We start from the raw sequence: 19,957 nt of genomic DNA, 5'->3' as shown, positions 1-19,957 counted from the left end.
CAAAAATAGACAAAATGTATGAGAAAAAAGGTGTATCCTTTTTATGCTGTAACAGACTACCGCAAACTTTGTGGCTTAAAGTAACGCCAACTTATTTTGCATTTCTGACAGTCAGAGTCTGAAATGGATCTCACTGGGCTGAAACTGAAGTGTTTGCAGGAAGATTTAGGGAAGAATCTGTTTCCTTGATTTTTCTAGATTGTGAGCCTGGAAAAGTGGCTTATGCGTTCATTAATATAGCTCCCTTCCATCTTCAGACGGCTCTGCTGCTGTCTTTACATCTCCTTCTCTGACTCTTAACCCTCCTGCATCTTATTTCACTTATAAGGATGCTTGTTATGACCTTGTTAAATCAATATTTCCTAATCATAGCAGAAGGTGTGCTGTGGTGAGCCACAGTTCAGCAACAGGCTACCAGAGAAGTTGAAATAGATTTATTACTTCTCTAGAAAGTACACGACACCCCTTGAGAAGCTACACGTTGAAGTCGAAGTGAAGGTGGGGAAGGAAGGCTATAGGGCCCGGGGCACATGCCTTGGTTTTAGGATCTGTGGGTGGAATGCTTTGGGCTTTCTGGCTTAGAACAGAGTGGTCAATTCAAACCAAAAGAAGCTGAGTTCTCGTAATTTTTTCAGAGGTCTTATCTAAAGGGCATTCGAGACGGCCATGAGAGGTGGGGGAGAGGTTGGGGAAACTCATATCAAGGACTCACATTTGTTTGTGACTCTGCAGGGTCTTAAACTGATATTAGCCCCCCTCATGCAAGTGCAGGCCCTGGATAACAGCCTGCAGCAGATATATTACATAGAGAAGAAGAAAGATGGAAAAACCTAAGAGATTTCTTGTTGGAAATTATACAAAGTAGAATGTGGTGAAGTACTATATGTGAAACACTAAAAGAAAAAAAAATCCTGTCAACCTCACCTTCTAAACTCATTGAAAATATCTTTCAAAAAGGAAGGCAAGATACTTTGCTATATATACAAAGCTGAAAGAATTTAATGCCTGCAAAATTGTGCTGCAAGAAATACTAAAATAAATCCCCCAAGGAGAAGGAGACCGATAACAAGATGAAAACCTAAAACTACTTAAAGGAATGAAGAGCACTGGAAATGGTGAAAATGTGGGTAAATATAAAATATTCTTTTCTTCCTATTTAAGATATTAAAAAATATATAATTGGCTGGCCAGTCTCAAGAGACTACTTATTATATGAGTCTATTTATCTGAAATGGCCAGAAGAGGTATGTCTGGAGAGACAGAAAGTAGATTAGTGGTTGTCAGGCACTGGTTGGGGGAGGGCAGGGGATAGGGAGAAAATGGAGAGTGACTGCTAATGGGTATGGGGTTTCTTTTTAGGGTGATGAAAATGTTCTAAAGTTGACAGTGATAAAAATTGCACAACTCTATAAATATACTAAAGACCACATATATTGTGTTGCTGCCTGATATTTGCTGTACTAAGTGGGCTGTAGTATGTAAGAACTCTAAAGTATGGCCAAGAGAAAGAGTAAAAATTATATAGGGTGTTAACTTCTTACACAAAGAAATGGAAAATTCTGTTATATGTCAGACAACACTCCTAAATGAATGTCATATTTACCTCATGTCCTGATATATACATATACTAATACTACACTTAATATTTACATCAAATGCAAACGTTTATCTAATATTTGCTGATGATAAATTGTACAGAAGAGCAGCCCTGCAAATTGTAGCCAAGACCAACGTTCTTTTGCTCCCTGATTGTTCGCTTCTGTGTAGTGCAGCATTCTTGCCATTAGGTGGCAGTCGAAATCAAGACAATGATTAAACTGTTCCCTTGTGGCTCAGCTGGTAAAGAATCCGCCTGCAACGCGGGAGACCTGGGTTCGATCCCTGGGTTGGGAACATCCCCTGGAGAAGGGAAAGGCTACCCACTCCAGTATTCTGGCCTGGAGAATTCCATGGACTATACAGTTCATGGGATCATAAAGAGTCTGACACGACTGATTGACTTTCACTTTCACCTTAACGTGTACTGCTGCTGCTGCTGCTGTTGCTAAGTCGCTTCAGTCGTGTCCGACTCTGTGCGACCCCATAGACTGCAGCCCACCAGGCTCCCCCATCCCTGGGATTCTCCAGGCAAGAACACTGGAGTGGGTTGCCATTTCCTTCTCCAATGATTTATAATTTATATTATTCAGTGGACATGTTTCTGAGAAGTCTTGTGAAAATTGTAAGATTCTAAATAATCCAACGTTTTTTTAAACCAGAGTTATTTGACAAGGCAAATCAGCACCCATAAGAGATAAGTTCTTTTTTTTTAAAGAAAGAAGCTTTCTAAAAACTGAAGTATCATATACACAAAATGCACAAAGTTAAGTGCTGCCAATTGGAAGTATCACTATAAAGTGAAAACACTTATATAAGCATCACCCAGATAAAGTGAAAGAACACTACCAGCATCTCAGAGGACCCCCTTGAGTTCCCTCCCAATCATTACCCTCTTCTCTCCAGAGTTAAACATTATCTAGACCTCTAACATTATATTTAGTTTTTCTTGCTTTGAGAAAATATACAAATGTAACTGTGTATTATATATTCTTTGTGTCTGGCTTCTTTCATTCAATATTTTTGTTACTTGTTGATGTATTTCATTCTTTTTTTTGGTAATTTATTTTATTATATTAATGTACTTCTATTTATCCATTCCATTACTGAAGGAAATTTGGGTTGTTTCTGGTTAGCTATTAGAAATAATTGCTGCTATGTACATACTTGTAGATGCCTTTTGTTGCACATATGAATGAATTATTTTGAGTAGATATCTAGAAGTAGAATTATTGGGTCATATAGCATGTGATAGCCCATTGTTCCACATTTTTACCAACATTTGGTATTATCAACCTTTTGAATTTTAACCATTCTGATATACATGTAGCAATCTTTCATTGCGGGGTTTAATATCCATGTCTCTGGTGTCTAGTAATATTAAACACTTTTTAATGTATTTATAGACTATTTGAATATTTTCTTAAGTGAAGTGCTGATTCAGGTATTTTGCCATTTTTTTATTGTGTGGTCTATTTTATTGTTTTATAGTTCCTTACATAGTCTAGATATGAGTCTTTTGTTGGGCATATATATTGCTAATATATTCCTTCATTCTAGGCTTTTCATTGTCTTAGAAGAACTTTTTGATAAATTTTAATGTAATTTATCATTTTTTTCCTTTATGGTTAGTGCTTTTTGTATCCTATTTAAAAAATTTCCACCTATACTGTCATGAAGATGATCTATGGTATGTTCTAGAAGTTTCATTGTATTAATTTTCACAGATCAAAAGTCTACCTGGAATTGGATTTTGTGTATATCATATGAAGTAGGGGTAAGATTTATTTTTTTTTCCATGTGGTTATTTAGGTGATGCAGCACCATTTGTGAAAGAGGCTGTAGCTTTTCTACTCTGCAGTGCTAACTTGGATGTTTTATGTTCAGATTTTTTAAAGCTGTATCAAATTTATGTAAAATAATGTTCATCTTTTACAAAGTTCATCATTTGGTAGAGCTTTCTGGGGGAAAATGTCATGAAAATCCTTTAATATGTAGACAGTTGTACAACTTTGACAAAACCTGAGCACATTTGATTATAACACGGTATAGTTTCATCATTATCCAAAATGTATTGCATTTTCTGGGGAGTTTAAAACTCTCCTTTCTTGGGGGAATTTAAAGTAAAGGATAAACAATTTTCTTAAAGTGAAGCAGATTATATAGACTTAGAGATGAACCTGTTGACACTTTAAAATCAATTAATCAACCTCAAAGCTTGCATTAAACTTTCTTGTTAACTGATCTGATACAAATCTTCGAAGATTTTAGTTACCATGCAGTTGGGGAAGTATGAACAGATTCAACCGTTAGAAAACAAACATAATAATGTAAATAATATATATTAAAAATAATATAAAATCAAATGTTTTCACTCCTACCTCTTCATAGTAGGCTTGGTAAAGAATGAAGAAAACAAACCATGAATTCTGTCCCCAGATGTTTAAAAAACAAGACTGTGTCGTTTTAAACAAGAGGTATTATATTCTAAAATTATTTCTGTACTTTATATCTTTTATTCTTTTTTTTAAATTTTATTTTATTTTTAAACTTTACAGTATTGTATTGGTTTTGCCAAATATCGAAATGAATCCGCCACAGGTATACATGTGTTCCCCATCCTGAACCCTCTTCGCTTCTCCCTCCCCATACCATCCCTCTGGGTTGTCCCAGTGCACCAGCCCCAAGCATCCAGTATTGTGCACCGAACCTGGACTGGCGACTCATTCCATATATGATATTATATGTATTTCAATGCCATTCTCCCAAATCATCCCACCCTCTCCCTCTCCCACAGAGTCCAAAAGACTGTCATTATACAGAGTGAAGTAAGCCAGAAAGAAAAACACCAATACAGTATACTAACACATATATATGGAATTTAGAAAGATGGTAATAATAACTCTGTATACGAGACAGCAAAAGAGACACAGATGTATAGAACAGTCTTTTGGACTCTTTTATTCTTTAATGTAGATTAACTCATTTACTATTTCTTGAAATTTATGATTATAAATTTTCATAGATGGCCTTATCTGGCTGTCTTTCTATTTAAGCCTTGCCAAATCATCTCTTGTACTTAAATATATTAAAATATATATCTGCAAATATACTTCCTTAGAAAAGCAGCAATGGAAAAGATAACATGTTTAGATTAGAAATTTGGGAGTCATAGTTGAATTGACTTTCTCTACACTTAAAAATAATCAACCTTAAGGTTGCTTCATTTTTTTGTTTGTTTGTTTGTTTTCTTCATGGTTAATAAGCACTTAACTCACCTCTGCTGAACTTTTGCCAGGAATGTGGAAGTCATTGTTGCTTTCATGGTCTTTCTGAATTCTTTTGATTAATTTTTAAACACTTTCTTTTAATCTGGATTTCTGAACAGGTTTTAAAATGGTAACAAACTGATGTCATTTTCACATGCCATTTAAAAAAACTTTCAAGTTTGAGGGAATTTATTTATTTTTTAAAAATCTACAAACATTTCTGTGAATTTCACAAATTTAAAATAATTAGCTCTTACCAGTTCTTTTCCTGTACAGAAAAGAAAAGTTATTATTTCATAAATAACTTTCACTTTAAGATTTCTTTTAAATGATATTTTAATTCCAGTTTATTGATAATTTGAAAGCAAACTAAGAATGAGATAACAGGTATTTGACATAAAATAATCTAAAAATCAATGCTGGAAATATGACTTACCTATATCTACAGGCAACTTTAAAGCTTATTCTTTAAATAATGATGGATTCTCGTTTAATTTAATCCATTATTTAACTTAATCTTATTATTTAATCCATTATTATCTGGAACCTTTCATATCCATTTATTAATGTTAATTGAGTACCTATTCTGTGCCGAGAATAAATCTGTCCTCAAAGAAGACAGATACGTTAGAACACTGAGTTGTAATCTGCTTAGAGGACAGTAAGAACATACAAAGAAGCATCAAGTTCAACGTCAGGAGAGTAAAAGAAGAGGGCAAGGGAGATTCACAGAAGACTTCTCAGGGTCATCACACGTGAGATTTTGCACTTTAGATCTTGTAAGAGTTAACCAGATGGAGAGGGACACACGCACAGAGCCTTGATAGGGTACCCAGGCAGTTGTGCAACTACCCACAGCTGGGATGGCTGGAGTTTAGGAACAAGGGCCAAGGAAAGAAGGAGATGGGCAGAGGGGTAGTTAGAGGCCATATATATCATGCAGTTTCTTGAATATTATCATTCTAGAGAAAGTACAAAATTCACAGTTCTGTAAATTTTTTTTTCTTAAAAATGTGAACTTAAGGGTTTTAGTGTGACTATCCTTCCTGTGTCTTTAACCAACAAAATATTTAGGATCCATCATGGGAAAATGTGGATCACTATCTTCCAAAGAATAAAGGAAATGCTACCCATAATGACCTCAGAAAATTAAATATGAAAGCTGAAGGAGAATTTGTAAGAATGCCCAGGACTACCGTCAATAGAAGAATACCAGACACTATTTTCTAAGGCACAGGTTCATAATAAGGTCCAGAGTTGTTTTTGTAAATGAGTCAAATGCATTGCATACATTGTGGTACAGTCATGTAATTTATGGCATTCCTTTCCACTGGGCATAGTGGACCAGAAATAGAACGCTAAGAAAAGGGAATAAAAATTATTTTTTTTCCTCAGCATTTGTGTTTGCTAATTTTGCTGAAATGGAGAGAGAGCAGGGGTAAAGAAGAGACACCATTTTTTAAGGCTGGTTTCAGAAGAATGACCCAAGTAGTGCTCCAGCACACTCACCTGGGGGCAGTTTTCTCTTTGCAGATTTAATCCTGAAAACTGAAGTTGTTCCTTCAATATTAAAGAACATCTGCTGTGTAGTGGGTAGGAGGTTGTCAAAGGTTGAGAAATAACCAAAGGAAAACCCAGGAATCACTGAAGTAGTAATGAGTAAAAGGTTATTGTGCACATACCAAAAAGAACAGCCTGCAAACTGGGAGCGCTCAAACCAAAACATGGAATGAGGCTCAGGGGTATGTTATCATAAAGTAGCTTACATAGTGAGAAAACAGGACCATTTACTCTTCACAGTGGTTGGTTATCATATTAATTTTCAGTGGTTACATCATATCAACCTTGGATAACAGTACAAATTCTGTTTATGATTTCCAGAGTAAGCAGGGAAAAGACTAATAGAGTTTTGCCAAGAAAATGCACTGGTCATAACAAACACCCTCTTCCAACAACACAAGAGAAGACTCTATACATGGACATCACCAGATGGTCAACACCGAAATCAGATTGATTATATTCTTTGCAGCCAAAGATGGAGAAGCTCTGTACAGTCAGCAAAAACAAGACCAGGAGCTGACTGTGTCTCAGATCATGAACTCCTTATTGCCAAATTCAGACTTAAATTGAAGAAAGTAGGGAAAACCACTAGACCATTCAGGTATGACCTAAATCAAATCCCTTATGATTATACAGTGGAAGTGAGAAATAGATTTAAGGGCCAAGGCCTGATGAACTATGGAATGAGGTTCGTGACATTGTACAGGAGATAGGTATCAAGACCATCCCCATGGAAAAGAAATGCAAAAAAGCAAAATGGCTGTCTGGGGAGGCCTTACAAATAGCTGTGAAAAGAAGAGAAGCAAAAAGCAAAGGAGAAAAGGAAAGATATAAACATCTGAATGCAGAGTTCCAAAGAATAGCAAGAAGAGGTAAGAAAGCCTTCTTCAGAGATCAATGCAAAGAAATAGAGGAAAACAACAGAATGGGAAAGACTAGAGAGCTCTTCAAGAAAATCAGAGATACCAAAGGAACATTTTATGCAAAGACGGGCTCGATAAAGGACAGAAATGGTATGGACCTAACAGAAGCAGAAGATATTAAGAAGAGATGGTGAGAATACACAGAAGAACTGTACAAAAAAGATCTTCACGATCCAGATAATCACGATGGTGTGATCACTGACCTAGAGCCAGACATCCTGAAATGTGAAGTCAAGTGGGCCTTAGAAAGCATCACTATGAACAAAGCTAGTGGAGATGATGGAATTCCAGTAGAGCTATTCCAAATCCTGAAAGATGATGCTGTGAAAGTGCTGCACTCAATATGCCAGCAAATTTGGAAAACTCAGCAGTGGCCACAGGACTGGAAAAGGTCAGTTTTTATTCCAATCCCAAAAAAGGAAATGCCAAAGAATGCTCAAACTACCGCACAATTGTACTCATCTCACACGCTAGTAAAGTAATGCTCAAAATTCTCCGAGCCAGGCTTCAGCAATATGTGAACCGTGAACTTCCTGATGTTCAAGCTGGTTTTAGAAAAAGCAGAGGAACCAGAGATCAAATTGCCAACATCCTCTGGATCATGGAAAAAGTAACAGAGTTCCAGAAAAACATCTATTTCTGCTTTATTGACTATGCCAAAGCCTTTGACTGTGTAGATCACAATAAACTGTGGAAAATTCTGAAAGAGATGGGAATACCAGACCACCTGACCTGCCTCTTGAGAAATGTGTATGTAGGTCAGGAAGCAACAGTTAGAACTGGATATGGAACAACAGACTTGTTCCAAATAGGAAAAGGAGTATGTCAAGGCTGTATATTGTCACCCTGTTTATTTAACTTATATGCAGAGTACATCATGAGAAACAGTGGACTGGAAGAAACACAAGCTGGAATCAAGATTGCTGGGAGAAATCTCAATAACCTCAGATATGCAGATGACACCAACCTTATGGCAGAAAGTGAAGAGGAACTCAAAAGCCTCTTGATGAAAGTGAAAGTGGAGAGGGAAAAAGTTGGCTTAAAGCTCAACATTCAGAAAACGAAGATCATGGCATCTGGTCCCATCACTTCATGGGAAATAGATGGGTAAACAGTGGAAACAGTGAGAGATTGTATTTTGGGGGGCTCCAAAATCACTGCAGATGGTGACTGCAGCCATGAAATTAAAAGACGCTTACTCCTTGGAAGGAAAGTTATGACCAACCTAGATAGCGTATTCAAAAGCAGAGACATTTCTTTGCCAACAAAGGTCCGTCTAGTCAAGGCTATGGTTTTTCCAGTGGTCATGTATGGATGTGAGAGTTGGACTGTGAAGAAGGTTGAGTGCCGAAGAATTGATGCTTTTGAACTGTGGTGTTGGAGAAGACTCTTGAGAGTCCCTGGGACTGCAAGGAGATCCAACCAGTCCATTCTAAAGGAGATCGGTCCTGGGTGTTCTTTAGAAGGAATGATGCTAAAGCTGAAACTCCAGTACTTTGGCCTCCTCATGTGAAGAGTTGACTCATTGGAAAAGACTCTGATGCTGGGAGGGATTGGGGGCAAGAGGAGAAGGGGATGCCAGAGGATGAGATGGCTGGATGGCATCACTGACTCGATGGACGTGAGTCTGGGTGTACTCCGGGAGTTGGTGATGGACACGGAGGCCTGGCGTGCTGCGATTCATGGGGTCACAAAGAGTCGGACACGACTGAGCAACTGAACTGAACTGAACTGAACTGAAGAAAGAAATGATCCAGGTCAGGTAAGTCTCCCCCAAACAAGCTAAATTAAGCTTTATTTCTTTGTCAAAGGGATTTCGTGCTCGGAATTTTCAAGGTCGATCTCCCTTTGTATTTAACAAGATAAATTGTGAACAGGTGGGCTGTTTTCTGATGCAGGTTCCTGACATAGAGAATTCCTATGATTCCAGAACACTAGCAAGGGTTTCAGGAATGGCAGATTTTGCTAATCCTGGCCACAGCCACTAGAACTGAAGAAAAGGCAAGTTACTTAACAGAGGGGTAAGCAACTCCTCAATTACTCCATGTACTCTAGTAGCCCAAAACATTAATTCAGAGTCTTAAATATTGAGCTGTTTCCTGTCTCACCATCCAGAGTGTGGACAGATTTGACTCACCTGTCAGTTCTACACAGGTGCCCTTCAGCATAGCTAAAGTGAGTCATTCATTTTGGGGGGTTTTTCCTGGGAAATACAGGGGATGGTATGTGTGTGAGAGTGGAGTGTGTGTATTTGCATTTGTTGTTTTTAGCAAATGCCATAGTTGGAAGCAATGATGCTAAAGTATGAAACTCCAGTACTTTGGCCACCTCATGCGAAGAGTTGACTCATTGGAAAAGACTCTGATGCTGGGAGGGATTGGGGGCAGGAAGAGAAGGGGACGACAGAGCATGAGATGGCTGGATGGCATCACTAACTCGATGGACGTGAGTCTGAGTGAACTCTGGGAGTTGGTGAGGGACAGGGAGGCCTGGCGTGCTGCGATTTATGGGGTCACAAAGAGTTGGACACGACTGAGCGACTGATCTGATAAATAGTGTGTGTGTGTGTGTGTGTGTGTGTGTGTGTGTGTGTGTGTGTGTTCGCGTGCGCACACATGTGATTTCAATGTATAATCAAAATACATTGGGGAGTTAAAAAAAGAACCACAGACGAACATTATGGCTCAACTGCTGGAAATTTAGAAATTCTGACAATAGGCCTAGTGTGAAGCCTTGGCACTGTTATTTTTGCAATTTTAGGTAGATAACGTGGATAAAACAGTAAAATTAAATAGTACAAAAAAGTAATAATGAAAAATAAAACATCTTTTCACCTGAGTCTCCAAGTTCCCCTCTCCTTCAGTTTCTTGTGTGTCTTTCCAGAGGTATTCTCTGCATATAAATACATATTTTTTAAAGTTCCTCCCTTGAAACAAAAATGATAGCATCCTCTTACCGATGCTCTCAACCTTGTCAAGCACAAATTTTTAAATAAAATCTCCAAGAGATTTTGAAACAAATTCTTCATTAAGAGCCACTGAAAAAAGCTATGCTTTTGTTCCTCAGAAAAAGCTATAGGCAGTTATTTAAAATTTTTTATGTCCCATTTCAAGTGTTTACCAACTCCCTCAAACCCATGGTCCAAATTCATCTGGTTGAGAGTCCCTGACCTAGGGTGTTTAGGATCAGCCTGCATACTTAGTAATGCCACCAGATAAAAAAGAGGATGTCCAGTTAACCTTGAATTTCAGATAGACAACAAATAATTTTTTTTTTACTGTAACTGTGTCCCATGTAATAATTGCAATATCTGAAACAAATTTAACGGGGAGTCCTATATTTTTGCTACATATGGCAGCTCTACAGAACATTTTGATCTACTGGTAGCTATTTCAACTAATTCTCTGTAGATTGTTCTGTATTAGAGATGACCTCTTATAACTATAGGACCAGCCTCTTCAGGCTAAAGCCAATCCTCGGAATTTAACCAGAAATTGGATTGCTGTTGGCTTATTTTGAAATATGTGGCTTTAACTTGTTGTTTTTTCTAATGAGATAAAACTGTATTATAAATTTATAATATATAAATTTATATATTATAAAACTATGATAAATTTATAATATATAAATTTATATATTATAAAACTGTATTATAATTATAGTGACCAACAAAGTGGTCACTAAAATTAAAAAATTCTAGAGTTTATATATAGTAGATCATTTTTCTTTCAAAGAATTTAAAATATCTAAAGTCTGAGATATTTTGGTATTTAAAATAAGCATTAAAATCTTAGCTAATTGGGTTTGGACAAGGAGGAAGAGAACCAGCCTAAAGGTGTTTTTTTAAAGTGTAACTGACAACGTTAGTTTCAGGTATACAGCCTAATGATTTGCATTTGTATACATCCTGAAATGATTACTACTGTTAGTCTACTGAGAAGTAACTTTTATTGATTAATTAAATAATCTTTATTATGAAAAGAAGTAATATTAAGTCAGTGCTTAATATTATTTGATTAAGCATAAGTTTGAGCATTCTTTGGCATTGCCTTTCTTTGGGATTGGAATAAAAACTGACCTTTTCCAGCCCTGTGGCCGCTGCTGAGTTTTCCAAATTTGCTGGCATATTGAGTGTAGCACTTTCACAGCATCATCTTTCAGGATTTGGATTCAACTGGAATTCCATCATCTCCACTAGCTTTGTTTATAGTGATGCTTTCTAAGGCCCACGTGACTTCACAGTCCAGGATGTCTGGCTCTAGGTGAGTGATCACACCATCGTGATTATCTTGGTCGTGAAGATCATTTTTGTACAGTTCTTCTGTGTTCTGTGTTAGAGTATTTGTCCGTGTATTCTTGCCATCTCTTCTTAATATCTTCTGCTTCTGTTAGGTCCATACCATTTCTGTCCTTTATTGAGCCCATCTTTGTATGAAATGTTCCCTTGGTATCTCTAATTTTCTTGAAGAGATCTCTAGTCTTTCCCATTCTGTTGTTTTCCTCTATTTCTCTGCACTGATCGCTGAGGAAGGCTTTCTTATCTCTTCTTGCTATTCTTTGGAACTCTGCATTCAGATGCTTATATCTTTCCTTTTCTCCATTGCTTTTTGCTTCTCTTCCTTTATAGCTATTTGTAAGACCTCCCCAGACAGCCATTTTGCTTTTTTGCATTTCTTTTCCATGGGGATGGTCTTGATACCTGTCTCCTGTACAATGTCACAAACCTCCATCCATAGTTCATCAGGCACTCTATCAGATCTAGTCCCTTAAATCTATTTCTCACTTCCACTGTATAATCATAAGGGATTTGATTTAGGTCATACCTGAATGGTCTAGTGGTTTTCCCTTCTTTCTTCAGTTTAAGTCTGAATTTGGCAATAAGGAGTTCATGATCTGAGACACAGTCAGCTTCCGGTCTCGTTTTTGCTGACTGTATAGAGCTTCTCCATCTTTGGCTGCAAAGAATATAATCAATCTGATTTCAGTGTTGACCATCTGGTGACTTGTGTTTTTGGAAGAGGGTGTTTGCTATGACCAGTGTGTTCTCTTGGGAAAACTCTATTAGCCTTTGCCCTGCTTCATTCCATATTCCAAGGCCAAATTTGCCTGTTACTCCAGGTGTTTTTAGAAAAGGCAGGGGAACCAGAGATCAAATTGCCAACATCCACTGGATCATGGAAAAAGCAAGAGGGTTCCACAAAAACATCTATTTCTGCTTTATTGACTATGCCAAAGCCTTTGACTGTGTGGATCACAATAAACTGTGGAAAATTCTGAAAGAGATGGGAATACCAAACCACCTGACCTGCCTCTTGAGAAACCTAAATACAGGTCAGGAAGCAACAGTTAGAACTGGACATGGAACAACAGACTGGTTCCAAATAGGAAAAGGAGTATGTCAAGGCTGTATATTGTCACCCTGCTTATTTAACTTATATGCAGAGTACATCATGAGAAATGCTGGGCTGGAAGAAGCACAAGCTGGAATCAAGATTGTTGGGAGAAATATCAATAATGTCAGATATGCAGATGACACCACCCTTATGGCAGAAAGTGAAGAGGAACTAAAAAGGCTCTTGATGAAAGTGAAAGAGAAGAGTGAAAAAGTTGGCTTAAAGCTCAAGATTCAGAAAACGAAGATCATGGCATCCGGTCCCATCACTTCATGGGAAATAGATGGGGAAACAGTGGAAACAGTGTCAGATTTTATTTTTCTGGGCTCCAAAATCACTGCAGATGGTGATTGCAGCCATGAAATTAAAAGACACTTACTCCTTGGAAGGAAAGTTATGACCAACCTAGATAGCATATTGAAAAGCAGAGACATTACTTTGCCAACAAAGGTTCGACTAGTCAAGGCTATGGTTTTTCCTGTGGTCATATATGGATGTGAGAGTTGGACTATGAAGAAAGCTAAATGCCGAAGAATTGATGCTTTTGAACTGTGGTGTTGGAGAAGACTCTTGAGAGTCCCTCGGACTGCAAGAAGATCCAGCCAGTCCATACTAAAGGAGATCAGTCCTGGGTGTTCTTTGGAAGGACTGATGCTAAAGCTGAAACTCCAGTACTTTGGCCACCTCATGTGAAGAGTTGACTCATTGGAAAAGACTCTGATGCTGGGAGGGATTGGGGGCAGGAGGAGAAGGGGACGACAGAGGATGAGATGGCTGGATGGCATTGCCGACTCGATGGACCTGAGTCTGAGTGAACTCCAGGAGTTGGTGATGGACAGGGAGGCCTGGCGTGCTGAAATTCATGGGGTCACAAAGAGTCAGACACGACTGAACGACTTAACTGAACTGAACTGAACTGAAGCATAAGTAGTATAAAATCCTGAAAAGGAAGATGAAAAATTGTGAGTTATAACTTCTAAAATGTATCAATAACATAATAATAATAAATATCAAATGAAAAAGACTTACAAATTTTAGAATCCTAATATGCAACAACAGAAACAAGGGTTACCATAGTGGGTATGATTCTGTTACATAGGAAATGAAGAAAAAATTATGATCTGGTTATATCCTGTGTATTCCAAATACATTTGAATTGGACTCAATAAAATTAAAATTTATTATTCCACTTAGTAGCTAATACTTTATTTTCATTTCCTTCACTGATAATACGCATTGGGTTAAACAGTGGTGTGCTGAGGTTTAGTAATTAGTTCTCCAAGGGAAAAAAAAAACCCTGATTTATAATATTTGCCAATTTCTGTGGCATGAACACTCTCACCATGACAGATGCTAATCTAACATTTTAAACAACCTGTTTGCAAAATTCCTGAGAACTTAACAAGTGTCCCTTATGAGCATATAAAAGCTGGTTTTATTTCTATTAGTGCATATGATACATCTGATTGGATTTTATAAAAAGAAAATAGAGAACTAAGTGTTCTTTTTGTTAACTGATGTGTATATCTTGAAATTTTGTCGACCGGCCCCCTCCCAAAAGAATCCTACTACAACAGCAAAAAGGGAATACTTTAAACATTTAATTAGTGGAAATTTTGAATGGGCTTGCAAAGGTTTAATAAACACCTGAAGAAATCTGTTACTTTTGTTCTATCAGGTCTCCCAACTGTAAGGAGAATTTAACTGAAATGAATACCTAAATGCTTTTTGTTCAGTCGTTTAGTGGTATCTAACTCTGAGACCCCAGGGACTGTAGCACGCAGAGTTACACAGTTCTCTAATGACCAGTAAGAAAGAAATAGTTACCATAGAAAACTGGAAATGAGTTACCTCTTTAAGCAAATCCATTCCATATGATTTATGTAGAAATTTCTTTTACTTTTTGCCAAATTTCATTAAAGCAGTTATATAAAATGATTTAACTGGATTCAATAATGGAGAGCAGAATACCCAAAGACAAAATAATTGGTGGTTTTCTTTCTTTCTCTTCATCTTAAACTATGCTCTTGACATTTGAATTTCTTCCAATTTTTGTTTAGGAAAACTGTTAGTGTAGAAAAGTAGTGATTACTGTTAACTAGCCAGTACCATTATTCATTTGGCTGTGTGAATCAGTGTTCTAGTATGATTGCATTTCTGGTGTGCTGCTACATTTGAAGCATTAAAACACAGGTGTCAAGTACATTGCTTTGATATTCTTCCTAATGGTAGTTTTAGCTTGATTGTTCTGGCCATCCTATGTAGGTAAGAATTCTATTTCTGGACAGTGCCTCTATATTTTTAGTTTTAAGACATAGTCTTATGATATTTGAATGGCAAGAAAGGAATTGCTACTGTTCACACTAGAGATATATATCCATATATGGATGTGAGAGTTGGACCATAAAGAAGTCTGAGTGCCAAAGAATTGATGCTCTTGAACTGTGGTGTTGAAGAAGACTCTTGAGAGTCTTTTGGACTGCGAGGAGATCAAACCATCCAATCCTAAAGGAAATCAATCCTGAATATTCATTGGAAGAACTGTTGCTGAAGCTCCAGTACTTTGGCCACCTGAGCAAAGAACTGACTCGTTGGAAAGACCCTGATGCTGGGAAAGATTGAAGGCAGGAGGCAAAGGGGATGACAAGAGGATGAGATGGTTGGATGATATCACTGCCTCAATTGACATGAGTTTGAGTAAGCTCTGGGAGATGGTGATGGACAGGGAAGTGGGGCGTGCTGCAGTCCATGGGGTTGCAGAGTCAGACATGACTGAGCAACTGAACAACAACAATGCTAGAGATTGTTTGCTTTCAGTGGTGGAGCCTCTGTATGATTTGTAATCGTTTATGGATTGGACATTCATGCATGCATGCATTGAAAACTTTTCTATGCTCCAAATATTAAATTGATCTAAAGTTTAATTTTATCTTTGGCAACTTTTTTCAAAAAAGTTTATAAGACTTTTACTAACTTTACATCAATACATGGAATAAACTTTTGCAAAAATTTAATTTTGACAAGTGATTGATTTATGTTTGGAGGTTGATATATTTGGACTAGTAAATTGTTGTATATTTCAGAATGTAGCAGTGAATAACTGTGTTGCACAATCTGACTTAATAAGGAAATTCATGTTGGGAATTTTTTAATTGAGGTATAGTTGATGCATGATATTATATAAGCTTTCAGTTCAGTCATTCAGTCGTGTCCGACTCTGCGACCCCATGAATCGAAGCACGCCAAGCCTCCCTGTCCATCACCAACTCCCGGAGTTCACTCAAACTCACGTCCATCGAGTCAGTGATGCCATCCAGCCATCTCATCCTCTGTTGTCCCCTTCTCCTCCTGCCTCCAATTCCTCCCAGCATCAGAGTCTTTTCCAATGAGTCATCTCTTCGCATGAGGTGGCCAAAGTACTGGAGTTTCAGCTTCAGCATCATTCCTTCCAAAGAAATCCCAGGGCTGATCTCCTTCAGAATGGACTGGTTGGATCTCCTTGCAGTCCGAGGGACTCTCAAGAGTCTTCTCCAACACCACAGTTCAAAAGCATTAATTCTTTGGCGCTCAGCCTTCTTCACAGTCCAACTCTCACATCCATACATGACCACAGGAAAAACCATAGCCTTGACTAGACGAACCTTTGTTGGCAAAGTAATGTCTCTGCTTTTGAACATGCTATCTAGGTTGGTCATAACTTTCCTTCCAAGGAGTAAGTGTCTTTTAATTTCATGGCTGCAATCACCATCTGCAGTGATTTTGGAGCCCAGAAAAAAAAAAGTCTGACACTGTTTCCACTGTTTCCCCATCTATTTCCCATGAAGTGATGGGACCAGATGCCGTGATCTTCGTTTTCTGAATGTTGAGCTTTAAGCCAACTTTTTCCCTCTCCACTTTCACTTTCATCAAGAGGCTTTTGAGTTCCTCTTCACTTTCTGACATAAGGGTGGTGTCATCTGCATATCTGAGGTTATTGAGATTTCTCCCAACAATCTTGATTCCAGCTTGTGTTTCTTCCAGTCCAGCGTTTCTCATGATGCACTCTGCATATAAGTTAAATAAACAGGGTGACAATAAACAGCCTTGACATACTCCTTTTCCTATTTGGAACCAGTCTGTTGTTCCATGTCCAATTCTAACTGTTGCTTCCTGACCTGCATATAGGTTTCTCAAGAGGCAGGTCAGGTGGTTTGGTATTCCCATCTCTTTCAGAATTTTCCACAGTTTATTGTGATCCACACAGTCAAAGGCTTTGGCATAGTCAATAAAGCAGAAATAGATGTTTTTCTGGAACTCTCTTGCTTTTTCCATGATCCAGTGAATGTTGGCAATTTGATCTCTGGTTCCTCTGCCTTTTCTAAAACCAGCTTGAACATCAGGAAGTTCACGGTTCACATATTGCTGAAGCCTGGCTTGGAGAATTTTGAGCATTACTTTACTAGCGTGTGAGATGAGTACAATTGTGCGGTAGTTTGAGCATTCTTTGGCATTGCCTTTCTTTGGGATTGGAATGTGTATTGTGATACACACACATATATTTTTGTGTGTATGTGCTCAGTCACTTGAGTCGCATCTTGACTCTCTGCGACGCCGCGGACTGAAGTCTGCCAGGCTTCTCTGTCCATGGGATTTTCCAGGCAAGAATGCTGTGTCCATGGGATTTTCCAGGCAAGAATGCTGGAGTGGCCTGTCATGCCCTCCTCCAGGGGATCTTCCTGACCCAGGGGTTGAACTCGTGTCTCCCGCATTGGCAGAAGGATTCTTTACTGCTGAGCCACCAAGGAAGCCCCCCCCCACCCCCGCCATATATATCTGTATCTATCTATCTATCTATATATATATCTGCTAAGAACCTTGGGGTGCATGTGTCTTTTCAAATTTGTGGGGTTTGTTTTTTTTTGGATTATTTACCCAGGAGTGAAGTTGTTGGGTCATATGGTAGTTCTATTTTTAGTTTTTTTGACAAACTTTCACACTGTTTGCCACAGTGGCTGCAGCAATTTACATTCCCACTAACAGTGTGTGAGGGGTCCCCTTTCTTCACATCCTCATAAACATTTATTTGTGTTCTTTTTGATGATAGCCATTCTGACAGATGTGAAATGATATTTCACTGTGGTTTTAATTTGCATTTCTCTGATGATTAATGATGTTGAGCACCTTTTCATGTACCTGTTAGCCATCTGTATGCCTTTTATACCTGGAAAATTTGAAACTGAAAGAGCATTAGCAAAATGTTTATAACATAAAGAATTATAAAAGGGACTTACATTTTAATTAATACATGATAAAAATATGCAAAAGAAAATGCAACAGTTCAATGACTTATCATGGAGTAGAGTTCAAATATATGCCCGAGGATACAATGCATTAAATGACAGTTACTTTTCATAATAAATAGGAAGACAGTATAATAATTTTTTAAATTGCTAATAAGCTTGTGTAATTTGAGCCCCTTCAAGTTTAACCAGTAGATTGGCTCCACTGTAAAAATATATAGAGAAATTTAGAATATTATTCCCTCGATTCCTTCTTAGTGTTGATTACCTCAAAAAATATGTAGTTTCTGTTTTACAGAAACTATCTGGTGATGAATTCCCAAAGTAGGTCAAGCAGCAAAAAGATATAATTGGTCTGACAGAATTTTATCACTTAATGATGCAAAACATGATTTGGGGGTAATATCTGGAATATATTAATAATAGATTGCTCTTATACGAAAGAGACTTTGCTTTCAAGATGATAAAAGTTATGTTTTACCTTTTTTAGAGATAAAATGATGTGTTTGAACTGCTTGCAAATTATCTGGTCATGGGTCCATAAAGAGTAAATCTTGTATACAAAAATAATTTAGTACCCAATGTATTTTGATTATGACAAAGATCAACAGCCTTGTAAGCTGCCATGCTGCTAATATATATTTGTGTGTGATTATATATGTGTGTGTAAAACACCTCTGGGTGTTTGTTAGCCAAAATGTTCCTATAGTATTTTATGATAATGTAGACTAACAAAATTTTTTTCTGAATTTGATGGTCCCAAACCTAACTTTTTGAAGAGAAATTAATTGTTCTAAGTGTGGAGTTCTGTTCAGAAATTTTGGAAGAAGAAAAACGCTCATTTAGGAAATAAGACTTTATGTACAGTTGGGGAAGTGTGTAAACAGTATGGTTGAGGATAATCTCTATTGTGAACGGTAGATTATTTTACTTTTGAAGGGAAAGCACACCATTTTTTTAAGGGAGAGGAGAGGTGGATAGCAGTGTTAGGTGATATAAATAGAAAAATGTTGGAAAGAGAAAAGTGTTTAGTCAATGCTTAACAGCCTTTTCACTGCATAGCACACTTCAGCATTTAAATATTGGCCATAACCCACTTGGAAGAGGGTATTTGTATGCTCCAGCTGGACTCAGAGAACTGCGGCAAACAATTTAGCAAGAGTGGTGGCTGGACAGTCAGGAAGGCTCAGGATATTTACCTCAAACCCAGGAGGAAGTACAGCTAGGCAGGAACAAAGATTAAAGCGAAAGAGACTGGGACACCTGAGCAGGCCCTATAATAGGGGAGGAGTTTCAAATGCTGTCTAGTCAGTGGGAGAACTTAAAAACACTCAGCTGTCAAGACACTCTGAGGAGTGCTCTACTACTAGTGACTGGATTGAACTCTGTGTGTGTGTGTGTGTGTGTGATTAGGAGACAAGTAATTAATGCTCAAGCATTCGTGAGGAAGTTGCTGAGCGTATTTTGATGTCTAATAGCAACAAGTCAAACTTGCTGACTGCGGTTAATGATTACTCAGAAAGGCCGGGAAGTAACTCCACAGAGAAAAAAGGAAATGGTGGCCCTGCATCCAAGGTTGCGATATTCTGAGTGAAAGATATCCGAAGTTCGGAATAGGTTCTTTGAGCTACCGGTTAGGAATCTGACTCTTATCCAACCCCCATGCGCGAGGTACCCATTCCAGAAAAGGGGCAAACTCAGTTCTTTTTTCCTGCAGGTGACACACCTCCGGTCACATTTTCCATTATCTTCCATCTCCTGTCCCGGGTCTCCTGCATTGCAGGCGGATTCTTTCCTAACCAAGCTATCAGGGAAGACTCCTGTCATCACAACAATCCCAAATGAATGCTGAAAGATCTACTTCTTTTTATGATTTCCTGGCAGAACTTATAGAAATATTATTAAAACCAGAATCAGAGGCACAGTTGCATTTATAT

The 19,957-nt window shown here is 37.9% G+C and overlaps 1 protein-coding gene across 1 annotated transcript in view; it reads left to right on the top strand.

Moving 5' to 3' along the window:
• Positions 1-1,081: 1,081 nt before the first annotated feature.
• Positions 1,082-19,957, top strand: part of FNBP1L (formin binding protein 1 like) — a 138,775-nt gene continuing 119,899 nt past the window's right edge. The window contains exon 1 of the mRNA XM_027536468.1: positions 1,082-1,123. Within this exon, the coding sequence (XP_027392269.1) occupies positions 1,097-1,123 (27 nt within the window). The 5' untranslated portion in view covers positions 1,082-1,096. The remainder of the gene's footprint in view (positions 1,124-19,957) is intronic.

Source organism: Bos indicus x Bos taurus, chromosome 3 (genome assembly GCF_003369695.1).
Source record: "Bos indicus x Bos taurus breed Angus x Brahman F1 hybrid chromosome 3, Bos_hybrid_MaternalHap_v2.0, whole genome shotgun sequence".
Lineage (NCBI taxonomy): Eukaryota > Metazoa > Chordata > Mammalia > Artiodactyla > Bovidae > Bos > Bos indicus x Bos taurus.
This window is presented reverse-complemented; position numbering and strand designations above follow the sequence as displayed.